This window comes from Gracilinanus agilis, chromosome 1 (assembly GCF_016433145.1).
Source record: "Gracilinanus agilis isolate LMUSP501 chromosome 1, AgileGrace, whole genome shotgun sequence".
NCBI classification, from domain to species: domain Eukaryota; kingdom Metazoa; phylum Chordata; class Mammalia; order Didelphimorphia; family Didelphidae; genus Gracilinanus; species Gracilinanus agilis.
In genome coordinates this window covers 487,007,607-487,029,816 of record NC_058130.1, presented here as the reverse complement: position 1 = coordinate 487,029,816, position 22,210 = coordinate 487,007,607, and the positions used below count along the sequence as shown (strand labels likewise).

At 37.8% G+C, this 22,210-nt stretch overlaps 1 protein-coding gene across 2 annotated transcripts in view; it reads left to right on the top strand.

Moving 5' to 3' along the window:
• Nucleotides 1–14,302, top strand: part of PKIA (cAMP-dependent protein kinase inhibitor alpha) — a 78,774-nt gene extending 64,472 nt beyond the window's left edge. The window contains exons 1-3 of one of the 2 annotated variants that reach the window (XM_044657943.1): nucleotides 4,750–4,938; nucleotides 9,688–9,865; nucleotides 13,616–14,302. In XM_044657943.1, the coding sequence (XP_044513878.1) occupies nucleotides 9,715–9,865; nucleotides 13,616–13,695 (231 nt within the window). In that variant the 5' untranslated portion in view covers nucleotides 4,750–4,938; nucleotides 9,688–9,714 and the 3' untranslated portion in view covers nucleotides 13,696–14,302. Of the gene's footprint in view, nucleotides 1–4,749; nucleotides 4,939–9,687; nucleotides 9,866–13,615 lie in introns of those variants that run through there. The other variant, XM_044657942.1, reaches the window with a different exon arrangement.
• Nucleotides 14,303–22,210: the final 7,908 nt, after the last annotated feature.

Sequence of the window (22,210 nt, the reverse complement as noted above, 5' to 3'; positions counted from 1 at the left end):
AGGGATACAGCCACCAAATATAGACTTTAAAGTAGAAGTTATAAGTAAATAGCAAAGTGATAAAAATGAATAATAATACACTATATATTAGTATCCAACAGAATTCTAAGAAGGTTTATGGTAACCATCTCTAGCAAATGAGCCCCAAATCAACTTTTTAATACAGAAAAGCAGCCATGCTTAGGGTAGCTGCTCCAGCAGCCAAATGAGCAGATGCCTTCCTCTTCCCACACATAGGATGGGGTGAGGATACAAGTGCATGGTGGCGGCTCCTTTTCATTAGAAGGATGAGTATGCATCATTAGTGTCAGCAGGACAGGCTATCCTCAGCTGGGATTAATAATATTACTATAAGCACCTAATATCCCCACACTCTGGCAAAGGGTCCTTGGTCTTTCATATCCTCTGCCTCGGAGCAAGCCTCACTCATCATTCGCACAGTGGTGGAAGTAGGTATACAAATTCACCTGTATTAGATGCAGGATAGAGGCAGCTAAGTGAGTAAGGAAACCTATTTGGCTCCCTGTTCCTCCAATTACCTAGATCCCAGGCTCTGAGGAATGGCAATACTTATGCTTTTGATGTTATCACATCACACCCATAACCACCCTAACTCCCTTGCACCCTGGGGACTGAAAAGGCATTTGGCTGTTCTTTGTTCCCAGTGGAGATCCGGGGGGAGGAAATATACCACACTTTGTTTCTTTGCTGCTAAAGGACTACAAATGTTTTAAGCACTCTCTAAATTTGCCTCTTCTAAGGGCAGAACCTTCATTACTTTGCCTTAATGACAACCCTGGCTACATATCATCTCTGGAGATGCTTCTCCATCCCTAACCAGCAGATTCACCAACTTTCTTCCACCTGTCTGTTTAGAAGCTGCTTGCCGTACTATTGGTAATATTATTAGTAGTTAATTCTTTCATAGCACTTAAAAACTTACACTTTCTCTTCCTGCAAGTCTATACTTGTAGGGTTTTATTTCCTCCATTAGTCCTTTCTCAATCACCCTACCTGAAAATAATCTCTCTCCCTTCAAATTTCCTCATAACATTTTGTATAACTTCTTTCCCTCTTATCCCGGGCTACCTTGTATCATACTTCTTTTTGTGCATTTGTTGTGTCTTCTTCACCCTCCTTTGTTAGATTATAAATTGAGGGCTGAGACTGAACTAGGTTGCTATAATCCTTTCTCCTGGCACGCAGCTTGCCTCATAGTAGAAGTTTAATTCAACTTAACTCCCAAGGAATTATAATCTTTTTAGATACTACATTTAATGTAAAGAAGAAAAGGAAGCATTTATTTCTGGGAGAATTCTTCTCATAAGAGCTCTAGGATATCAGGACTCTTGGAGGAAGATTAGCCATCATTAAGTCCTAGGATCTTACACCTCCCCGGCATTGGTCCCTTGGAAATACCAAGACATCTCACCCAGACCTATGTCTCTTTGTTCAGATGATATTAATCAAATTAATGACTTAGTAGAGCCAAATAAAAACTTAGTTGGTAGCGTGCTAGAGTAGAAATATGAACGTAAAAGAAATCTTCTATTTAAGATTGCTGTTCAAGTCATCTGTAAAGTGAAGACCCTGGTCTGTTTGATCTCTCCATTCCCTTGTAGTCCTAAAGAACTGAGTGACTATAGTACTTAATGTTCTTTTAATGATACTGGCGATAAAGCCAGACTTAGTTCTGACATCAGACTTGCCACTGACTGTGTGAGACATTGGTCAAGTCGATTAACCTTCTCTGCTTTAGTTTCTTCATTTGTAATGTTCAAGTAATGTTGCTTGTCACTTGCTAAGCAGCAGTATTCCTTCTGCTAATTGACTGACTTGGCAGGGGTGTTGCAAGGATTAGCTGATCAATTATTTAAGAACCCTTTGAAATATTAAATAGATGATGTAAAAAAATCTTTAAAAGAGTGAGACATTAGAGAGCTCCATGCATTTATCTACTAAATAGGCTTTAAGTAGATGATGGAAAATTTAAAAGAAAAGAAAGAAATAATCCTCACTAAGTTGAATGTGAGAGTTTTGAAATTTGAAAAAAATCATTTCAAGGTAATAATTACATTAAATATTTAATATAGAACCATAGAATGTTAATGCTATTCAGAACCTTGAGGGTTATCTAGTTTAGCCTTTTAATTTTGCAGATTAAGAAACTAATACTTATGGTCATGGCAGCAAATTAGTGCCAGAACTAGGAATATTTCATGATATTGTTTTGATGTTAGTGCATTTAATTATCATTTTCAGAGAAAAGCAAAGATTGTGGTGTGAATTAAATCTAGTTATTGATCCCTGTGTCATGTGGTAACAATTATAATTGATTGTCATTTATCTGAGGGTCAATATAAAACATTTTGATGCAGGCTTCCAAAAAGTTATTGCTATCTTAGCTGTGACTTTTTTTTTTGGTCCAGACTATGATTTCATTGATGGAGGCATGAGGGTTGTGGCCACTAATGGAATTGGCAGTTTTCCTTTTACATTAATAAAAGTAGTCAGTCTCCCATTTCTGTGACTGCACAGGCTGTCCATGTGCCTAAAATGCATTCTTGGGATTCTTAGCTTACTTCAAAACTCAACTCGTAACCTCTTCTTTGGAGAGGAAAGACTTATCCTTAACTATTGCTCCTTGGTTATTAGTACTCACTTTCCTTCCCAGATTATCATATGTATACATATTTGTGTTGTTGTTGTATCTGTCTTTTCTAATATAAACCAGGGCAGGGTCCAGATTTCCTTTGTGTAAGGCATAGTAGGCATAGTGCTAGATGCTAAGGATATATAATAGGTACTTTAATAAATGCTTAGATTATATGAGATAAGAATAGATCTAAGTTAATGTGCAAATATTATATCCTTTGTTATTCTCACAAAAAAGGAGAAAGTAGAGTATCTTTTTTAAATAATGGTCATTATTCTCTTATAGATAATGATTCTTTAAGTAGAAATGCATTAGACTCTGATTAAGAGATTTGAATTGTGGTCCTGGCTCTGCAAATAACTGCCAGCTATGTTAACCTCAATGGGGCTAGTATTTAAGTCATTTCTTGTTCCTTAATTTTCTTATTTGTTTATCTAGTTTATCTCTAAAGCTCTAATTGAAATATTTTGTGCTTCATAGATGTTTGAAGAACTCTGTATTAGTTCAGGGGTACCAGAGCAAAGAATGTTGGTGTGGGTGCAGTAATAAAAACATGTTTCTTACAAACAGGTAGTTCTTTGCTGAAATGAGGTTTGAAGTTCTCTTGGATATGTTGGCTCTTGAGACAACATGCTGTGATAAAGATAACAAGACCTAGAAGTATAAAATGGAATTTTAAGTTCCAGCTCTACTTACCTACTAAACTTTGGCAAATCACTTCATCCCTTCAAAATCATTTCCATAACTGTAAAATATAAATGATAATAGCTGCTCCATCCTAACAGAGTTGTTGTAATAAGAAAATAATTATTAATATAAAATTCTTTAACCATAAACTATGTACAGATGGCAGGTATTTGTAGTTACTGTTGTTTCATGGACTTGGGTTTTCAGTGGTAAGGTTTTAAAGTCCCTTTAGAAAGGAAGAATAAACTTATCTTTGGTCATATAGAGATTAAAGCTACTGACAATAAATGAACTCCATTTTGAGCCTCATTGAGCCATCTCCTTTAAGAGGTAATGATCATTCATTAATTGTTAGGAAAAGCAGAAGAGAACATGATGCATGGGGGAGATGGTATAAGCCAAGTTGTGGATGGGGGCGCCCAGTTAGTGAGTAGCCAGAGAAGATAGAGAGCTATGTCTCTGGCTAGCAACTGGTACCTTATTTTAGAGAAAATATTTTTAAAGTCTATGCAGAGACAAGTTTGGAAAGGAAAGGTGGGTTTTTTTTTAAATTTTTTATTTTGGTGGGGGTGAAAAAGCATCATTAATAGTTATCTTAGTATCTACAGAAAATCTCCCTACAAAGAAATCTAAAGGGGAGTCAAGTTGCCATCTTTAGAATTTTATGGAGGCATAGTCTACTTGAAGAGACTTACTAGCTGGGATATCGACATCTTTTCTTAAAAGGATTTATCTACCCTATGTTCATATTTATTGAAGCCTTGTTATGACACATCCTCCTAGGAGGGAGAGACATTCAGGTATAGGTCGAATTGCCAGCAGGGTTGTTAAAAAATGAAGCCCTGCCTTTGTTAAGGATTGGGCCCTCTCAGCATTTAGATTCACTGATTCTGTAAGAATAAAATAAATATTTTAATATACATGCCCTTTCTTTTATTCCCCACCATTTTTATTTATTATCTATAAAATATTATGCATATTTGGCATCTTTATGAAGGTTATTTTAAATCATAGGTCAATTAAGATCAAACAGCAAATGGTAAATTATTTAAAGTTTCTCCTTGCAAAGAGAAAATACTTTATATGTCTTCATCAAGTAAGAACGGAGGAGCAGTACATTGGTAAATATAGTAATGGAGCAGCTTTTTTTGTTGATTTAAAGGCATGACACTTACTTATTAGAGATACTTTTAATGCAGGCTGGTTGCATTCTATCCATTCCTTCCAAGTGTGTGTCTCATTTCATTTGTTTCCATTTCTGAAGCAAAATTAGCCTGTCATCCAGTCAGCATTTAGCATATGACCAGTTGTCACTACAGAAACTCAGTTTAGAATGTTCGTAGGCCTGAAGGTCTTGGAGAGGTCTATGCCAAAGTATTTAACGTGCTATATTTAGGAGACAAGTTCAGGCTTCCTTTCCCTAGCTTTTTTGGACAATTTCAATCTATAGATCCAGCTAATTCAAACTTAAGCTATTCTCTTAGCCAATTGAAGTAAGGGCCTAAGGAAGGGATAAACTGGATAAGGATTATGAAGATGAGACAAAAAATTCCTCATAAAACAGAAGGGGACTCGTGAACAACACAGATTCTCAGGTTGGTTCATGGGGCTTGGGGCAAGGAAAACAACTTAATAACATGAAAACATAAGTGGTTTTTTTTTTTTAAGTCTGGAATTTTAATCAGAATTTCAGATTATAATTTAGGAGGAACTATGGTTACATCCCAGACAATTTTGATTTTTAAGTAGCAATTTTGTCTTGTTTCCTATCAGATCATAAATACTTATATAATCTTTTCTGTTTCACATAAAAAAGAAATCTGTAGTGTTCCTTAATACATTTGAATCCTGTTTTCATTTTGAAATGTATTTGATATTCATTTTTCTGTTACATATCAAATGAGTAGATTTAATAGAGATTTAGCATATAGATTTAATTTCATTTGCCTAAATGTATCCTTATTAGGTTTTTTTAATGAGATCCTGAGATTTTTCCGTTGCTATGATTAAAAAAGAAATCTCTTAAGTTTTCCTCCAGTTATAGTCTATTTATTTCATTCCTTTGGTTTCATTGCATTGTGGTCATTTATTGTTTTGTGAATCCAATAAGAAATTAATCCCTTAAGGCTATATTTATACCTACCAACTTGTAGTCTGCCTTCCAAATACACAGTTGGAACCACTCTTCTTCCGGGATCTCTAGTGGTCATAGAGTTGACTAGAAGCACTGGGGGCGTATGTCATTGACTAAAAGTTAAATGAAATAATTGGGAAAGTACTATTACCATGCATGCCAGACCCACCACAAGAAGGAAAATGTTCATAAAAGACTAATCAGTAATGAAGTGACATTAGGGTGTTTCACTAAGGGAAATGGGAAGGAGAAATGACCACCCAAGAAACCATCAGTAAGATAAATATTGGTCTAATAATTGGCAGGTTTCTCTTGTGAGAGGAGATGAGGAGAAAAGTTAACTGCTGTTTGTAGCAATACAAATTTAGCTCTGTCCATCCCTCTGGCTCATTCACAGTGTAACTGTTGGGAGAGATTCATCACTACATCGCATAAAAGGCGTGTGTTGGGGGTGGTCTGTGTTCTGAAACCAAATATAAATGTTTGGCTTCTCCATTCTGATTCACTTCTTCCCCCATTCACATGGATAATGCTAATTTATGTGGTATCAACCATTCTGTGTCACCAGCTAGCTCGTTGCTCATAAAGGCAAGGCACATGAAAGTTATGTTTAGAATTTAATCCCAGTTTCAGTGAATGTGAAGATGTGGGAGGAATGCTCAAAGAAAAAGTCTGAGGAGTGTGGGGTTTTTTGTTTTGTTTTTAATTTTTTTTTAAATGGCATAAGGGTCTTAAAGCACACAGAACAAATGTAGAAAAATAAGATGAAAGCAGAAACAAGGGACCAGTTTTATCAGGCTATCCCTACCAACCTTACCCAGTTTTATTGAATTTGGGGTTGAACTGGCCTTGGTCCCACTGCTACCACATTCTGCACCCTAACAACTTTTGTTTCAGGACCCGTTGCAACTAGTTAGATCTCTGATTATGGGCCAAAAGAAATATGCAGTTTTAGGAAATTTTGAGACTTTTCATCGTCCCAAGCTTTCTCTCATATATTTTTTTAACTCAGTCTAAGTTCCTTGATTTGTTTCATAATCATCATTTAATTCAGATAAAGTGGGTGTTCACTTGATTTGGGAGTGATATGGAGTGCCAAGTACAATCAGAAAAAAATGGTGACATTTTACTTTAAGGAGGTTGAGTTAGAAGCAGATGTTCTAGAGTATGACTTGGGTATTTGGGGGCTAAAAATTATGTAAGTCAGTGGTAAGAGAGCGATTTGCATTTTTGCTTTGGTTAGGGCACAAAGATATAGAAATGAGGACAGGTTACGACCTGTGCAAATGGGACCTGATGGAGTCATTCACACCATTATGCTTAGAGAATTCATTCAGAGTTGAATTGTGAACTTTTGTGCACACACATTCAGGCAATCCATATTCGATCAAATTTGTAATCAATATAGAGGGGGCCTGGCAAGGGATTTCTTCTCCCAATAAAGATCATCACCTTCCCTGCAGCTTCATGTGTTAAGGAGTTACTTGAAGCAGGACTCAAATCCAGGTCTTCTTGACTGAGATAAGCCTATCCACTATGCCACGCTGCTTCTAACCCAGCCATCATCCAGGGATGTAGAGAAGAGACCAGCCATTCCCACCAACTTCCAACCAACTAAGACAGGGCAGGATAGCCAGCCTTGCTGAACCAAGAAGGCGTCCTCTTAGAGAGATGGAAGTCAAACCATCACCAGCCACCATGATGGTCACCCTCTCCCTGCAGGTCTTAATGGGAACTGACCAGCACCCTGAGCCCAGGCGCCTCGGGAATATCAGTTCTTCTAGCCACGACCCAGAGAAGCAACCCCTGTGCAGTCACAGCTACCCAAGACCCAAGACAAGAAAATTCTTGCTGCCAAAGTCTTTGGTCCTGTTAAGTGGCTCCATCAGAAACTGTCCTGAGTTTTTCAGTGGAAATGACATTAAGGAAGAGACATTGGCTAGCTCGACCTGAGCACCAGGGGACCTTTCCCTGTGACTGAAACCTTCTGTGTATGTTATCCCCCTCAGTAGAACGGGAGCTCCTGGAGACCCCTAGCACAATGCTCTGCACACAGTATTCATTAGAAGAGAAAGGATCAAGCGTTTTAGTATGACTTTTCCTCCTACTTTTGAGTGTCTCTTACTGGAGTATGACATTTCCTAAATGATGTTTCTGAAGCTAGGTATGTTACCTTAAAGAATAATGAATGGAAAACACTGAACATGAACCTGACCTGGGTTCTAAACTGAGCTCTGCCTCTACCTCTTGATTTGAGACTCTGAACCTCAGTTTTACTCCTCAGAAAAATGGGAAAATTGAATGAGATGATCTTAAAAGTTTCTCCTCTTTAAAATCAAAAGCCTAGACTGAGATGACCTCCGAGACACCTTCCAGCTCTAGATATGATCTCTTTTTAAAATGTTATCCTTTAGTTCCACCTCATGAATACACACCAAGATAGCTTTCTCTTATTTCTTTTCCCTCTCTTGCAGTTTAATCCATTTATCCATAAACATGTGTTTTCCTTCTCTCTGCTCTATATTGGGATATTGAAAAATACAAAGAAATCTTACTGTTTCCATATGAAGAGGTGAAGCAACCACAGAAATAACACTGGTCTATGAGCTCAGGACCTTACCCAGTTGATTTGGCCAACTGGACACTAGATAATAGCAGAACTAATGGAGGGGGTGGGGTGGGTAATTTAAGGAACAAGGATTAAATCTCAACTTAGCAACTTTGAACAAATCACTTTCTCTCTATGGGTCTTAGTTTCTTCATCTCTAAAGTGAGGAAATTGGACTTGATGCCTTCAGAGGTCTCTGCCAGTGTTAAAGCTACAATCCTGGAATTTTCTAATGTGTTTTTTTTTCCTTTATAGACTTCCTAAGGGCATTGGTATGAGAAACCTATTACATTTGCCCCAGATATGCATTTGGAATCTCTTATCAAATCCAGTGTATATTCATTTCACCCTTACTGTATATAAGTCATTGTATTATGGCTGGGAATACAGTGATGAAATAAAATATATTATACATTGTAAATAAAAGCATTTTTAAAACTCATTTAAAACCATTCATTAAAAAGTGAACATAAGAGCAAGGCTCACAAATGTACCAAATCCCAAGATAAAAAATATGTTGATTTAATGCATGAATCGGCAAACTATACCCCATTGGCAACCCTCTATCATCATTCCAAACCCCCGATCCACTGTGGTCTTCTCACCTGAAAATTCACTTCACTGTACAACCCCTTCCTCTGATTGGTTTTTAGTTCTTCTCAGAACTTCCATTTTATGGAAGGTGCCTAGGCCAATTATATTCACATTTCATTCATGGAAACTCTTTCATTACTACACTTTCCTTTTATATATTGTCTTCCCCATTGGACCATAAGCTCTTTGAGGGTAGGAACTGTCTTTATTTTTGCTTGTGTTTGTATTCCCAGCATTTAACATAGTGCTTAACACACAGAGTTAAGTACATAATTTTGCATCTTGATTTGACATGAAATCTAGCACTCTTCATTGTACCACAGCTTCCTTATAATAATTCTGCAAAATAATGTATCTCTTGAAATTTATATTGCTTTGAAGGTCTTCATTTGGCAACCTGAGGATAGCTTTTCGACCCATAGAGTACATGACATAATGGAACAAAAGGATGTTTTAACTACGTCTTTATATGTCAAATTAGAACAAAATGTGGATGCTTTCAAGCCAGGAAGATTGCCTTCCTTTCTAGTCAGATGGTTATCTTCTCTAGAGCAGAATTTCTAACCCTAAGGTTCATGAAACTTTTTTAAGGAATATTTTGGTATGTGTATTTTAGAATAATTGATTTCCTTTGTGATTATGAATTTTGTTTTTTTGCACTAAAGACTTTATAATGAGAACGGGTCCAAAAGCTTCATCAGATAGCCAAAGAATTCCATATCTCTCACACACACACACACACACACACACACACACACACACACACACACACAATGGCTAAAAAGGTCTGCTCTGGGGTCCAAAGCTGTCAGAAAAGGAAGTGTAACAAGTGTTATGATCTAATCACTCAACCCTTAATAAAAAGCCCAAACCTGCAAGCAGCCACTTGGATCTGGCAATGGACTTAAAATGGGAATTATTTATTTAGCTAATGTTGCCGTGGGACCCCAGTCAAACAAGTGATTGCCTTTTACACACTCCCCTCATCTTCACTCTTGTCTCCTATAGGCACTGCTATGTGGATATTTGTTAGCAATGACGGATGTGGAAACAACGTATGCAGATTTTATTGCTTCGGGAAGAACTGGTAGAAGGAATGCCATCCACGATATCATCGTGACTTCTTCGACCACCAACACCACTGATGTCTCTGTGAAGCTATCGGACCTTGATATCAACAAGCCTGGTCAGTAGGGGGGTGTAGGGGGGTGTTTAGTGGGGGAGAAGGAATTCTTTACTGGAAGTGAGGGAGTCGGGGAATTTGATAAATACAGTAGTCTGTGTTAGGTCAGCTCAGACACATAAATGTTCTTTGGTTAACTGAAACACACTTCGCAGCATTTTGTTGAAATATGAAAAAGGTTGAAAGTAACCTTGGATTAAAGAGTTCTGTTATTATTTAGCATTCTGGACAAAGGTAAGTGTCCAATCATGAATTCTTAGTCATTTTTGTTTCTCTTATTTTTAAAGGAGATTTTATTGATTTTTTTTCTTACATCACTTATATTTACTAATATTTCCTTTTCCCCTTACCTTCCCAGAGAACCATCTACTATAAAAGTAAAGAAAAAAATAACAATTCAGTCTCTGTGCCCCCAATTTTTATTTTATGTGCAATTTTCTGCATCCATAGTCTTCAGTCTATGCAGACAAGTAGTAAGAAAGATATCTTCTTGTATGTTTTGGAGTAAAATTTGTTGATTATTCTTTAAGTCTTTAGTTTCCTTTTTTCTGTTTGTTTTTTTTAGAAGTTATAGTCATGACATACAGAATTTTGTTTTCCTAATTCTACTTAAATCATTTTGCAATAGTTCACATAAGTTTTATTTTGCTTCTTTATACTCATTATAGTCATCATTTCTTCAATTTAGATATGGCAAGATAGATGTACACATTCCTGTATCTATTACACAAATGTTACACACTATTTTAGCCCAAGCCCAATTTGATGGGCATCTACATTGCTCCCCCACCCCATTTTTTTGTATTATAACTATTTGGGGTTATATGGGATCTTTATTATTCTCATTAATTTCATTTAATCTAGTGACCTACGGAAGCATTTTCCCAGGGTTGTGCTGATTTCTGAGCTGTATACAAGAATCTTGCATGGTTATCTCTTTGGATATTTCATGGTCATTAATGGCCTTTAAATCATTTACATAAAAAATTTAACTTCATGCCTTACATTAACTACTGAATGGTGATTCCCTACCCCTGCATCATCCCATGCTGAGTAGAGAAAATAAAACCAAAAAAAATGTCTATTAGAGAGAAAAATTAATTCTCTATAGTCATTATGTAAGAGAGCTCTCTCTTTTCCTCATGGTATATAAGCACAAAAGTGATGTGTCCTGCATTTAGCCACCCTAACCTTAACCAGAAAGGTCCACTCTATAATGAAGGGTTTATAAGTGATCTATTAGAGCAATAGTTCCCAAACTTTTTTGGCCTACTGCCCCCTTTCCAGAAAAAATATTACTTAGCCCCTGGAAATTAATTTTTAAAAATTTTAAAAGCAATTAATAGGAAAGAAATGCACCTGTGACCATCAACACTCCCCTGGATCGCTGCAGCACCCACCAGGGGGCAGTAGCGCCCACTTTGGGAATCATTGTATTAGAGTAATGAATCACTGAATTCTATAGGAACCAATAGCCTTTTGAAGAACATCTTGGCTGATTGTTAATTACTGGTCAAGAGCTACCTCCTTGTGCAATCATTGTACTTCCTTATAGTGAAAGTGAACTCTATAACTCAAAGGCAAAAATGGAAGAGTAAAAAAAAAAAAACCAAAAACACTGTGATTTGGGGATAATTATGGTCATTTGACATTTCATGCAATTCATTAGAACCAGTCATTCTAACTGATAAGGGTCATCTATCCTTTCCTTTAACCCTGAATGATATAATGAGGTTATGAAATATGCCCCTTTAGGTTTAAATCAATTAATAAGGTATTTTAAGCACCTACTATGTGCCCTTCTTTGTACTAAGTATGAGAGGTGTAAAGATAAAAATAAAACAATATTTGCTTTAAAGAAATTTGCATTTTTTCAGGGGAGACAAACAGGTACATGTGAGTGTGCTCTACACAGATACAAAGTAATTTGGAAGGCACATTATATTGTCTTAGGGATATAAGAAAAAGCCTCATGTAGCAAGTGGCATGTGAGCTGAATTTTGAAGGAAAGAGAATTCTGCAGAGGCTGAGGGAAAGCATTCCAGGCATAGATATGAGCTGGTTTGGGAATTTGCCCAGGCTATGTTTCCTTGGAGGGAAAATGCATTCTGATTTCTAAACAGTTCATTTACAAATGAACTTTTAGACAGCAGCTCTAGTAAACTGAGAAGTGACAAATAATGAGAATAATTACTCAGCAAGTAACATTCTGGAATATGGCCTAAGCCAGACTAAAATGTAATTGGGAAATACTTAATGCAATAAAAAATAGATAACAGTACATTTTAAAACTAAGTAATATGTGTCTGCAACCATCCTTTGATATAACCATTCTAAGCTTTCCAGAGCACTATGAGAAAAGTAATATAACTTCTGTTATCCCATATTTACAAATGAGGAAACAGGGTATCTCAAAAGTTGTGACTTGCCCAGTGTGACTTCACTTTTTTATTTCTATTTCACTTTACACTCTCAGTCTGCATGTAGACACCATCTCCTTCCCAAAACAGGATCAAATAAAAAATAAAAATATACATAGGTATCTGAAAAATAGTCCTGACACAGACCAAAGTTGCTTTCTTTACCAGCAAAATGTCTGGAAAAGATATAGCCATATATATTCCATATATATGGAATGATAGACTATTGGTTTTTAGTCTTAACTAAATTGGAAAGAGAATTATTTTACTTCTAAAGCTCTTAAGTCAGTGGCTGAAATTGCAATTGAGAGGGCCAGTTGCCATGGAGGCTGCTCCAGTGGTAGTGCATTTGTCTTTGAGAGTTGAATTGAGATCACAGCTCATTTCGTGCAAGGCACTGACCAGCTGTCAAGTAATCATGTCCTATTACCTTTGCTGTTTATCCTTAACACTGAAGTAATATGACCTCTGTGCTCTGATTCTATGCCTACCTACCATTACCCCCCTACTGTTCTTAAATGCTGTGCTGAGATCTCTTTGCCCTTGACTCTATTAAGAAATCCCACTGATAGATTAACACCATATTCTATAGATGATGAGTTGGGAGTTTTTTTTTCCCATACTTCTAAAAATAAAGACATCAAGTTAAACAGGTAATCATCACTTTCCTCTCTTTCCAATATCTGCTTCAAAAACATCTGACCATAAATTGGGGAAAAGCAAAGCTATTGATTTAGGTGTCTCATAAAGCGGTCTTGTAGTTTCTGTTTATTTACCCAGGCCATATGTCATCTATATGCACAAAGACAGACCATTCTAAGATGGGAGTTCATTACAGCCTTGTTCTTTGAATGGGGATATCCAGAGCTCACGCTACAATTCACAATATCATAATCAGTCAGTCCCTGAAACATTTAAGCCATTGTCTTCATGACTGGCTGCTTACCAAGCTAAAGGATCATGGCTAGAATTGAGGATTTGGAAGTCTTCTCACTTTATCTCCAAGCACAATGTGTTGTTTTTTTTTTATTGTTGTTGTTTTTTCCCCCTGGTTCCTTCTACTTTCACTTCATTACAGCACCTATTAATTAAAAGGCTCCTACGTGCAGAGCACACTGCTAGGGACTGGAGTAGATAAGTCCCTGCCTTCCAGAAGCTTGCCTTCTAGTAATATCCTTAGCAGAAAATGGAACAGAAGAACTTGAAAAGAATATGAAATATTCTTTCAGGTCTCAGTGGGATAGGTCATGCCGGGATCTTGTCTTATAAGCCGATAAATGTTGCTGCCATTTTTTAACCATCCTTTTCCCCCTTGATCATTTGTCTCTTGCAGACGGAGAAGGAGATGGGCAGAAAAGCCCACCGGAGCAAAGTGGGGAGAACCAGGGGGGAGCGCCCAAACAAGATAGCTAATGTCTCTCCCGACCCTACAGACACAGCTGCTGACGTTCTCACCCTTCAAGGCCTGACTGGAATGCATGTATTTCCATAAGTAAGAGGAGAGGAAAGAAAATTTTTGGCTGTTCTGCATTGCTGAAACCTGCTCATTGTCCTATTAAAAATGAGGACACAGGCTAAAGCAGCTGCAGACAGACTTTTCTCTACCTCTGTCATTAGCAGTGGTTGAATTGGCATGGCTAAGCTTGGGACATCTCCATCGGATGGATCCTTTCACCTGATCCCATGATGAAATGCTTGTAGAGAGTAGCACGAACAGATGATGATTCTTGCTGTAGCAAAATGGCCCCTCAGAATGTCAGAGGATTTAATTGTGTTTTATTTGCAAAGGGTTAAAGTGATCCTCAGAGCTTAAAAAAAAATTCTGGCCAAAGTATTTTCCCAGTAAAAAGAATCATAAAAGAAAGCACTGTTTTTAGAACCATGTATTTGTGTTTTACAGCTCTGTTATTTACAATGTTTTTGTATTATATGATTTAGATGCTCAACACTGCCCCCTTTGCTTATGGAAAAAACAATTTATGTTACTGTGAATTTTTCTACCACTTAATTTTTGAAAGGAATCTTTATCTCTCTCTCTCTCTCTCTCTCTCTCTCTCTCTCTCTCTCTCTCTCTCTCTCTCTCTCTCTTTCTTTTTATCCTTTATCTCCCTCCTCTTCTCTCTCCTTACCCCCCCCCAACATCCTTCCTCTTTTATTCCCCCAATATAATGTGGTTGTGTACACATGATGGATTAAAATGTCACCCGCTATAAATTTATTAGGCCTAATGCTAACTTATTGACACTCTGTTATACATTGTTACCCAGGCCTCCTAAGTGATTCATTAATGTGATTACCTTAAAATGCAATGTATGTGTTTGCCCTGGCCTGTTTTGAAATAGCCACTTTGCCTGCCCTTTGCTAGCTGTTTGTTCAAGAATTGGGAATCAATATGTCAATTTATGTTTTTCTCCCAAGTTTGGGAGCTTTTAAAACTTGAGTTTTTTTGGATCACTTTTAAGTATTTGAGAGGGAAAAAGAGAGGGGGAAAAAGTCATTCCAAGAATTGGAAATGTATCTTTCTGGAGGACCTAATTCTCTGTTGCTAAAGTATAGATTTGTGCTACTGCTTTCATTTGGGGGGAAATCCCACCCCCCAGTGTAAGGATGAAGAAAGGTGGAGAAATGATCCCATCATAATCATGTGGACACTAATCACATAAGTAAAGCCCTGCTGTTTGGGGTTTGTTTGGGTTTTTTCTTTTGGTTTTGTTTTCATTTTTAAATTGTTAAGATAACGTGGTGTCTTTTTTTCAGGCCTCAATGGCTCCAGATGTTATTATGCACTTTTTAATGTTTGTAAACTTTTACTAATAACTAGTGTGATTGCTTTCTGGTATGTAACAATCATCATTATTGGGTTAACAAAACTTCTTTAATACTGTTTATGGCCCCTGCTGTGTTTCTACAGTACATATCATGGTGCTTGTCACATGAAAGTTTTCTGTGAGATGTGTAACCCTTCTGGTCAGTATTATACAATCATTTATTAGTGGTAATAAATAAGAAACCAGCAGTATGACTCTGGTTCATGAATGACTGGAAAAAATGGCAGGCAGCTGGAAGTACTGTATCAATAAAATATTTAACCTTCACTTCACCACTGAGTATAGTAGGTAGTTCTCTTCCTAATTCATCTGTTAACACGGGCATGGCAAAGATGTTAGGTTTTCATGGGAAGAAGTATATTCATTTTTATCATCATGGTCATTTCCAAATGGAAGCCAGGAGTAGGGAGGGATCTTCACCTTTTCTTAATCCTCATATAACTGGGGAAAACATACAACAATACAATCTTACAAAAAGTAAAAACTCTGCCACTGGGGAGGCTAAGACCGGTGGATCACTTGAGCTCAGGAATTCTGAGCCTGTAGCAGAGCTGAGCCAACTGGATGTTCATAATAAGCCTAGCACCAATGTGGTGAACCCCTAGAAGAAGGGGGATACCAACCTGCCTATAGGGAGACAAACTAACCCAGGCTAGAAAAAGCAGCTCAAAGCTTCCATACAAATCAGTAGTGGATTAATTTGACCTATAAGTGGCCACTAAATTTCTAGCTTAATCAAAATAGTGAGATTTAATCAATGAAAAGATGGTAAACAACAAAAAATCTAAATGGGTGAATCTAAAATTCGGATTCAAACAAATCTTTATTTCCATATGTAGAAAGGAATTTGTGGGAGGGGGTCACCATTTATTACTCCTTTGTATTATTTTTTTATAAACCACCTTTATTACTACAGAGTTCCATTTAGATTAAAACAAGTATATAAACAGCCAACTATGGGGATACATTAGTAAGATTACTAGCCACTGAAGGTCCTAATACATTTACAGGATGAAGGGGGTGAAATACAAGGGACAATTTTTTACCACTGTATAGTTGTACGCAAAGAACTCCCACCCTTAAATGCTATCCCAGGCTCAAGTCGCATCATGGATATCAGTGATCCATTTAATACCATATAGCTCACAAGCCCCCTCTGAAGAGTTTATTTTTACCAGACAGCCAATGGAGACATTATTTCAAAGCAAACAACATTTAAATAACAAGATGTGTGACAAGAAAGATTTGTCAGCCTAAAGCCGACCACACCACCAGAGGGATATGCTATGTCCAATACACACATAATGCTGGGGAAATTCATGCCTCCAGTATAACAAAGCATCTGGTGGTTTCTTTGCCAAGCCAAAATTCTCTTATTTCTGTTGCCTTTGGTGGACACGTCCCATGTTTGATGTCTCCTGAGTAAAGACAACTATCTGCTGGTCTTCAGTTATGTAGGCTCTTCATGCCTTGATGCCATCATCAAGTGGAAGGACTCTGTTCTTTTTGCTATCAATTCTAGGTTACTGCCCAGGTTCTTGCAGCTTCCCTTGGCTAGGCAGCAAGAAGTCTTTGGACTAAGATTGTCTGCCCTTTTAGAGTAAAGGTTCAGATCCTCTGGAAGTTAGTAACCCAGAGAAAGCACAGTTTTCTAATGGGAGTGGAATATGGTGTGTGTGTGTTTTTGATAAGCTTGCCCAGAACACACATGCCCTTTAACTGCATCCATGGCTTTCTTTTGAATTTACTTCAAGTGATCTACATATTTCACATTGAAAAGCCCAGAATTAGCCTTACATTAAGCCTGTAATATGAATGATGGAAAGATTTTAGAGCCATCTTTTTTCAAAATTAACATTACAAATGGAGGCCTGAGCACAGCGTGGGTGTTAAGGGTTCTGTGTAGTTCTCATTTTTAAATTATCAATGTACTGCAGTACATTTTTTAAATCTACATTGCAGAATCATGATCTCCCATCACCTCAAGATCCTATATTGTGTTTTTTGTTTTGGTTGCCATCCAATAATGGACCTCATATTCGAAAAGAAAATAATTTCCTATATATTTAGCCAAAAGAAAAACCTGATATTAATGCCAATGATTTTTCTTTTTATTCATTTAAAAACTGGTCCAGCACATAGATCTGAATTCTTTAGGACTCAGAGCAATCACTTAAGTTTTGTGTGGTGAGCAAGATTTTTGTTTCTACAACTCAAGATTTTATTTCTCACAGTGTTTGCTGTCCCAGAGATGATTCATTCTATGCAGATTCCTCCAATTATTCTGGTGAAACAAATGGAGGCCTGAGCACAGTGTGGGAGTTAAGGGTTCTGTGTAGTTCCCATTTTTAAATTATCAGAAGAAATTGAAGGTTTCAGTTATTAGATCAACACCAATAAGTGTGAGCTCCAAAAACTAACTTAATTAACTAATTTGTGGTGTTAGAAAACATATAATACATATAAAAAGTCATGGGAACATACTAGTTGTAGTAGGAGCAGGTCATCACCTACTAGTTCCTAGCTGCTTCTTTCAGAGATAGCCATCACAATTTGTCTGCCTCCAAGATAATATGTGTAAGTACCTCAAACTCACATGTTGCATGTATAGAACTGAGTCGGTCAGGCAAGGAATCCCAAAGCAAAAGTTGCACTTACACAAAAAGAAATAGAAGCCGTCAAACTGACATTAGATTTTCTTTTTTCTTCCCTTTGCTATAGGAGTATTAGACTCAAATTAGTTTCCAAATGCATAAAACTGCTTCTTAATTATGTGCTTTAAATGTAGTCAAAGCATTAGGATTTGTTTTTTAAAAAAGAGCTATTGAGAGGCACACACCCTGCCCCCATCCCATTAATCCATTATTGGATTCTCATTGTGAGAGAGGAGTTTTAACATCTTTGTTCTCAAGTAGCTTTTGGTACCACTAGGGAGATAAGGACATAGATATATGTACATATGATTATACACAGGAGAGAGTGAATAATGCAAGATGATATGTAAATATATCAGTTTTTAATTTTTTTTAAAACCCTAACCTTCTGTCTTAGTATCAGTTCTAAGATGAAAAAAATGGTAAGGGCTAGGCATTCAGGAATAAGTGACTTGCCCATTGTCATACAGCTAGGAAGTGACTCAGGTCAGATTTGAACCCAGGTCCTTCTGACCCCAGGCCTAAGATTAAAATTCAGTAATCATCATTAGGAAAGATGTTTTCTTTCATCCTGAAATAGTATTCTACCAAGCCAATCCTCCTCCTGACCCATCAAATAATGGCAAAGAACATGGTTTAGAGAAGAACACAAGGGTGGCTTCTGCAAGCCTAAAATAAGATTATAGTAGCCTTCCAAAAAATAGAAACTTCAGGAACAACCTTCTCATGGACAACAGTAGTAATATAAAGACATGAAGACTGACAATAATTCTGTTTTCTTTAAGAGGGAAGGTGGGGGCAGAGAGAATCTGAGTTTGATAGGGGTAAGGATTTAGAAATCTAAAGAAAAAAGTCTAGAAGGAAGGTTGGGCCCACTCTAGCAAAAACTTACCAAGAAAAAGCAAATATCACTGGAAGACAACTTCAAATCTGATGGTAAGACTCCATAAAGCACCCTTTCTTTGCTGTACACCATCTTCCCCTGGCAGTGTTTTGTATTCCAGGAGTGAAGGAGTTGATATGAGTGACCAAGGCCTGAAGATTGACTGAACAGGCCAAGTCAAAGTTCAAAGGGAACATAAGAAATTTGTAGGCTGGAAAGAGAATGCTAAAGCACATAGTCTTCCATGAAGTCTAGCCCAAGGAAGAAAGGTATCCAATACTTTTGCTTCTCCTGCACATATATTAAAAGACCAGTGTTTTTGAAATGGTAACTTTGGTGAACATGGGCAGAGGATTGAACAGACCCTCTACTACCATAACCTACAAAAAACTAAAAGTGTTTTGTTTCACACAGTTCAATTTTGAATCCAAGCTATCTAATTACAGTAGTTACCAGTTAACTTCTATTAGAATACATTTTTATGCTATAGCAGCAAAGATTCAGTCCTATTCAATATCCCTTTAGTACAGTGATATGTCTGGATGACTATCCCATATCATGCTTTGAATTTTGATGTCTCATGTCCCCACTTCTTTCACTGAAGTATTCCTCCGGGTTGTCTCATGGAATAGAGGTGATAGTGGGAGGGAGAGGTGGGACTCCTACTAACTATAGGGCAGGTCCTACCAAGATGGAAAAAAATCTAATATCTAGTTTTAGTTTCAGTCTTTAAATTTACGGAGATACCAACAAAAAGGATCTTTCCCCACCATAATCAACTAGCAGAGGAAAAGCCTGAGTATCAAAGATGGAAAAGAGAGGATTGTGAGAAACTAAGTGAAACTATATTTCCAATGTAGTATAAGAGAAGGCTTTTTTAAAAAAATTATAGACCTACCATACTGTACTGAAAGCAAAAGAGACCTTCATTAGGAATGTTCTCTCTTCTCTCACTCTCTCTGTCTCACTTTCTCTGTCTCTCCCTCTGTCTCTCACTCTGTCTCTCTTTCATTCTCTGTCTCATTCTCTCTGTCTCTCACTCTCTTTGTCTCTCTCACTCTCCCCTCTCTCTCTCTCTCTCTCTCTCTCTCTCTCTCTGTCTCTGTCTCTCTGTCTCTCTCACTTTTATCTCTCACTCTCTCTCTGTCTCACTCTCTGTCTCACTCCTCTCTCTCTCTCTCTCTGTTTCACTCTCTTACTCTTTTTCTCTGTGTCTCACTCTCTGTCTCTCTCTCACTTTCTCTGTCTCTGTCTCTTTTTCTCTCTGTCTCCCTTTCTCTGTCTCTCTCACTTTCTGTCTCATTCTGTCTCTCACTCTCTGTCTCTCACTCTCTCTGTCTCTGTCTCTCTCTTTCTCTCTGTCTCTCACTCTCTCTGTCTCTCTCCTCTCTCTGTGTCACTCTCTGTCTCACTCTCTCTCTGTCTCTCTCTCTGTCTCTCTCTGCTCTCTCTCTCACACACACAACACACACACTATGTGGCTTTACTTGAAGCACCCAAGGGTGGAATCAGAGAGACAGATGCAACAAGAAGGCTACACAAGGATAGCAATTATTCCATCCCCCAAATGGAGAGTGAGGAAGAATAAGGAAGAGAGATTCAGTTAGGGATATTGACAGAACCTTAGATGGTATGATCTTCAGGATATATTTTGAGGAGAGAATTCATAACAGTCCTGTGAGAGGCCACCTTCTGAATTTAGTCCATCCCATCAAATTCTCGCCACTCCAGTCAGGTTTTGGGACTGCCAATCCTGGCTCCATCATCACTCCATGTGTCAGGGCAGCTCAGAAATGCTAAAGACGAACAGGCATTTTATAGGGAAATAACTTTGTTGCCAACCACAACTCCCTCTGGATCATTTACAAATACAGTTCCAGTATAGTTCATATCCTAGTCTCCACAGATGTAGGTTAAAGGGTTCTTGGTTGCAACACTACGAACACTTTTGGTAATGCATACTAGATAAAGGAAAACCTTTATTTCACCCCAAAGAAAGTATAGAAAGCATAAAGAGGTACAGCCTATAAACAATACAATTCCAGCCCTTTTTTGCCGAATAACAGCTCTATTCCAGTATCCCATGCTCCCTCAGTTTCATAGAATTATCCTGTGATTTGAATTTCCCTTGGAAGGAAAATTAGCTTAGGGTTGCTTTCGAGGCAACTTCACAACATTCTGATGAGCCCTACTTTTATTCGTTCAGTCATTTTTCAGTCATGTGCAACTCTGTGACCTCATTTGAGGTTTTCTTGGCAAAGACCCTGGGGTGATTTGCCATTTCTTTTTCCAGCTCATTTTACATATGAGGAAACTGAGGCAAAAGAGTTAAGTGACTTGTCTAGGGTCACACAACTAATAAATGTCTCAGGTCAAAAGAAGAATCTTCCTGATTTCAGACCTGGTATTTCATCCACTGTGCCCCCTAGTTTCATCGAAAAGACCCACATAGTCATCGAGGCTTGCTGATGATATACTACTTAAGAGTCTGGTGTTCTTTAAAAAGAGAAACTGATTAGAGATTGACCGATAACTCCCAATCTTCTGTGTCCCATTTCCACCTCCAAGACATGCAGGCAACCAACTTTGTGATACAAGCTTGAACTCCCCACCAAGAAGGAAAAGCATGCGTGGGTTTGCAAAATAAGAAGAAAAAGTCAGATGTAAACCATTTAAATAATTCATATCAGAGGACAAAAGAGTTCCAGATTTTTGTTCTTTGTCATCCATAGTTTTAATTCCTTTATTGTTCTTCCACTTGTGGGAGCTACATATATAATCCTTTTCCCCCAAACAAACTGGAATTGCCCCAAAACTAACACATCTTTTCCCTTTAATAGAAGTCTGGAAATTCAGTAACTCCTACAGCTTCACCCTATATTTCTACTCCAATAGGGTTTCTACTCTCCTGCTACATACTTCTTTTTTGTACTTTTTTTTTAAACCCTTAACTTCTGTGTATTGGCTCCTAGGTGGAAGAGTGGTAAGGGTGGGCAATGGGGGTCAAGTGACTTGCCCAGGGTCACACAGCTGGGAAGTGTCTCAGGTCGGATTTGAACCTAGGACCACCCACCTCTAGGCCTGACTCTCAATCCACTGAGCTACCCAGATGCCCCTGCTACATACTTCTAACTACCCTCTCTCCAAGATTAGGGTCAGGCATTCAGAATATAAGAATTTGGGATGCCTCTGTATATTCTGAATATTCCATGCTACTTCCCTAGCTGCTTTCTTCCCCCTCCCTCTCTGAATATATGATCCCTGTAACATCTGGGATAGATTTTCTTTGGTTCTTAGAGTTCTTGATCTGGAAAAGGGGTAGCTAGTGCCAATATGCAGGTGCCCTGGGAGACCAAAATTGGCCTGTGATAAGAAAGATGGAGAGAGCATGGGGACCAGATTTTCCATATACCTTTTTTTTTTTTAAATTGGGCCAACACAAATGGATGGTGGCTCCAATCCACATCAGTCTGAACAAAATTGCTCAGCCACAATCAGTCTAAAACAGTTCATGCCAAGCAATTGACCTCCAAATAGTGATATATAATCAAGGTTCCAAAGAC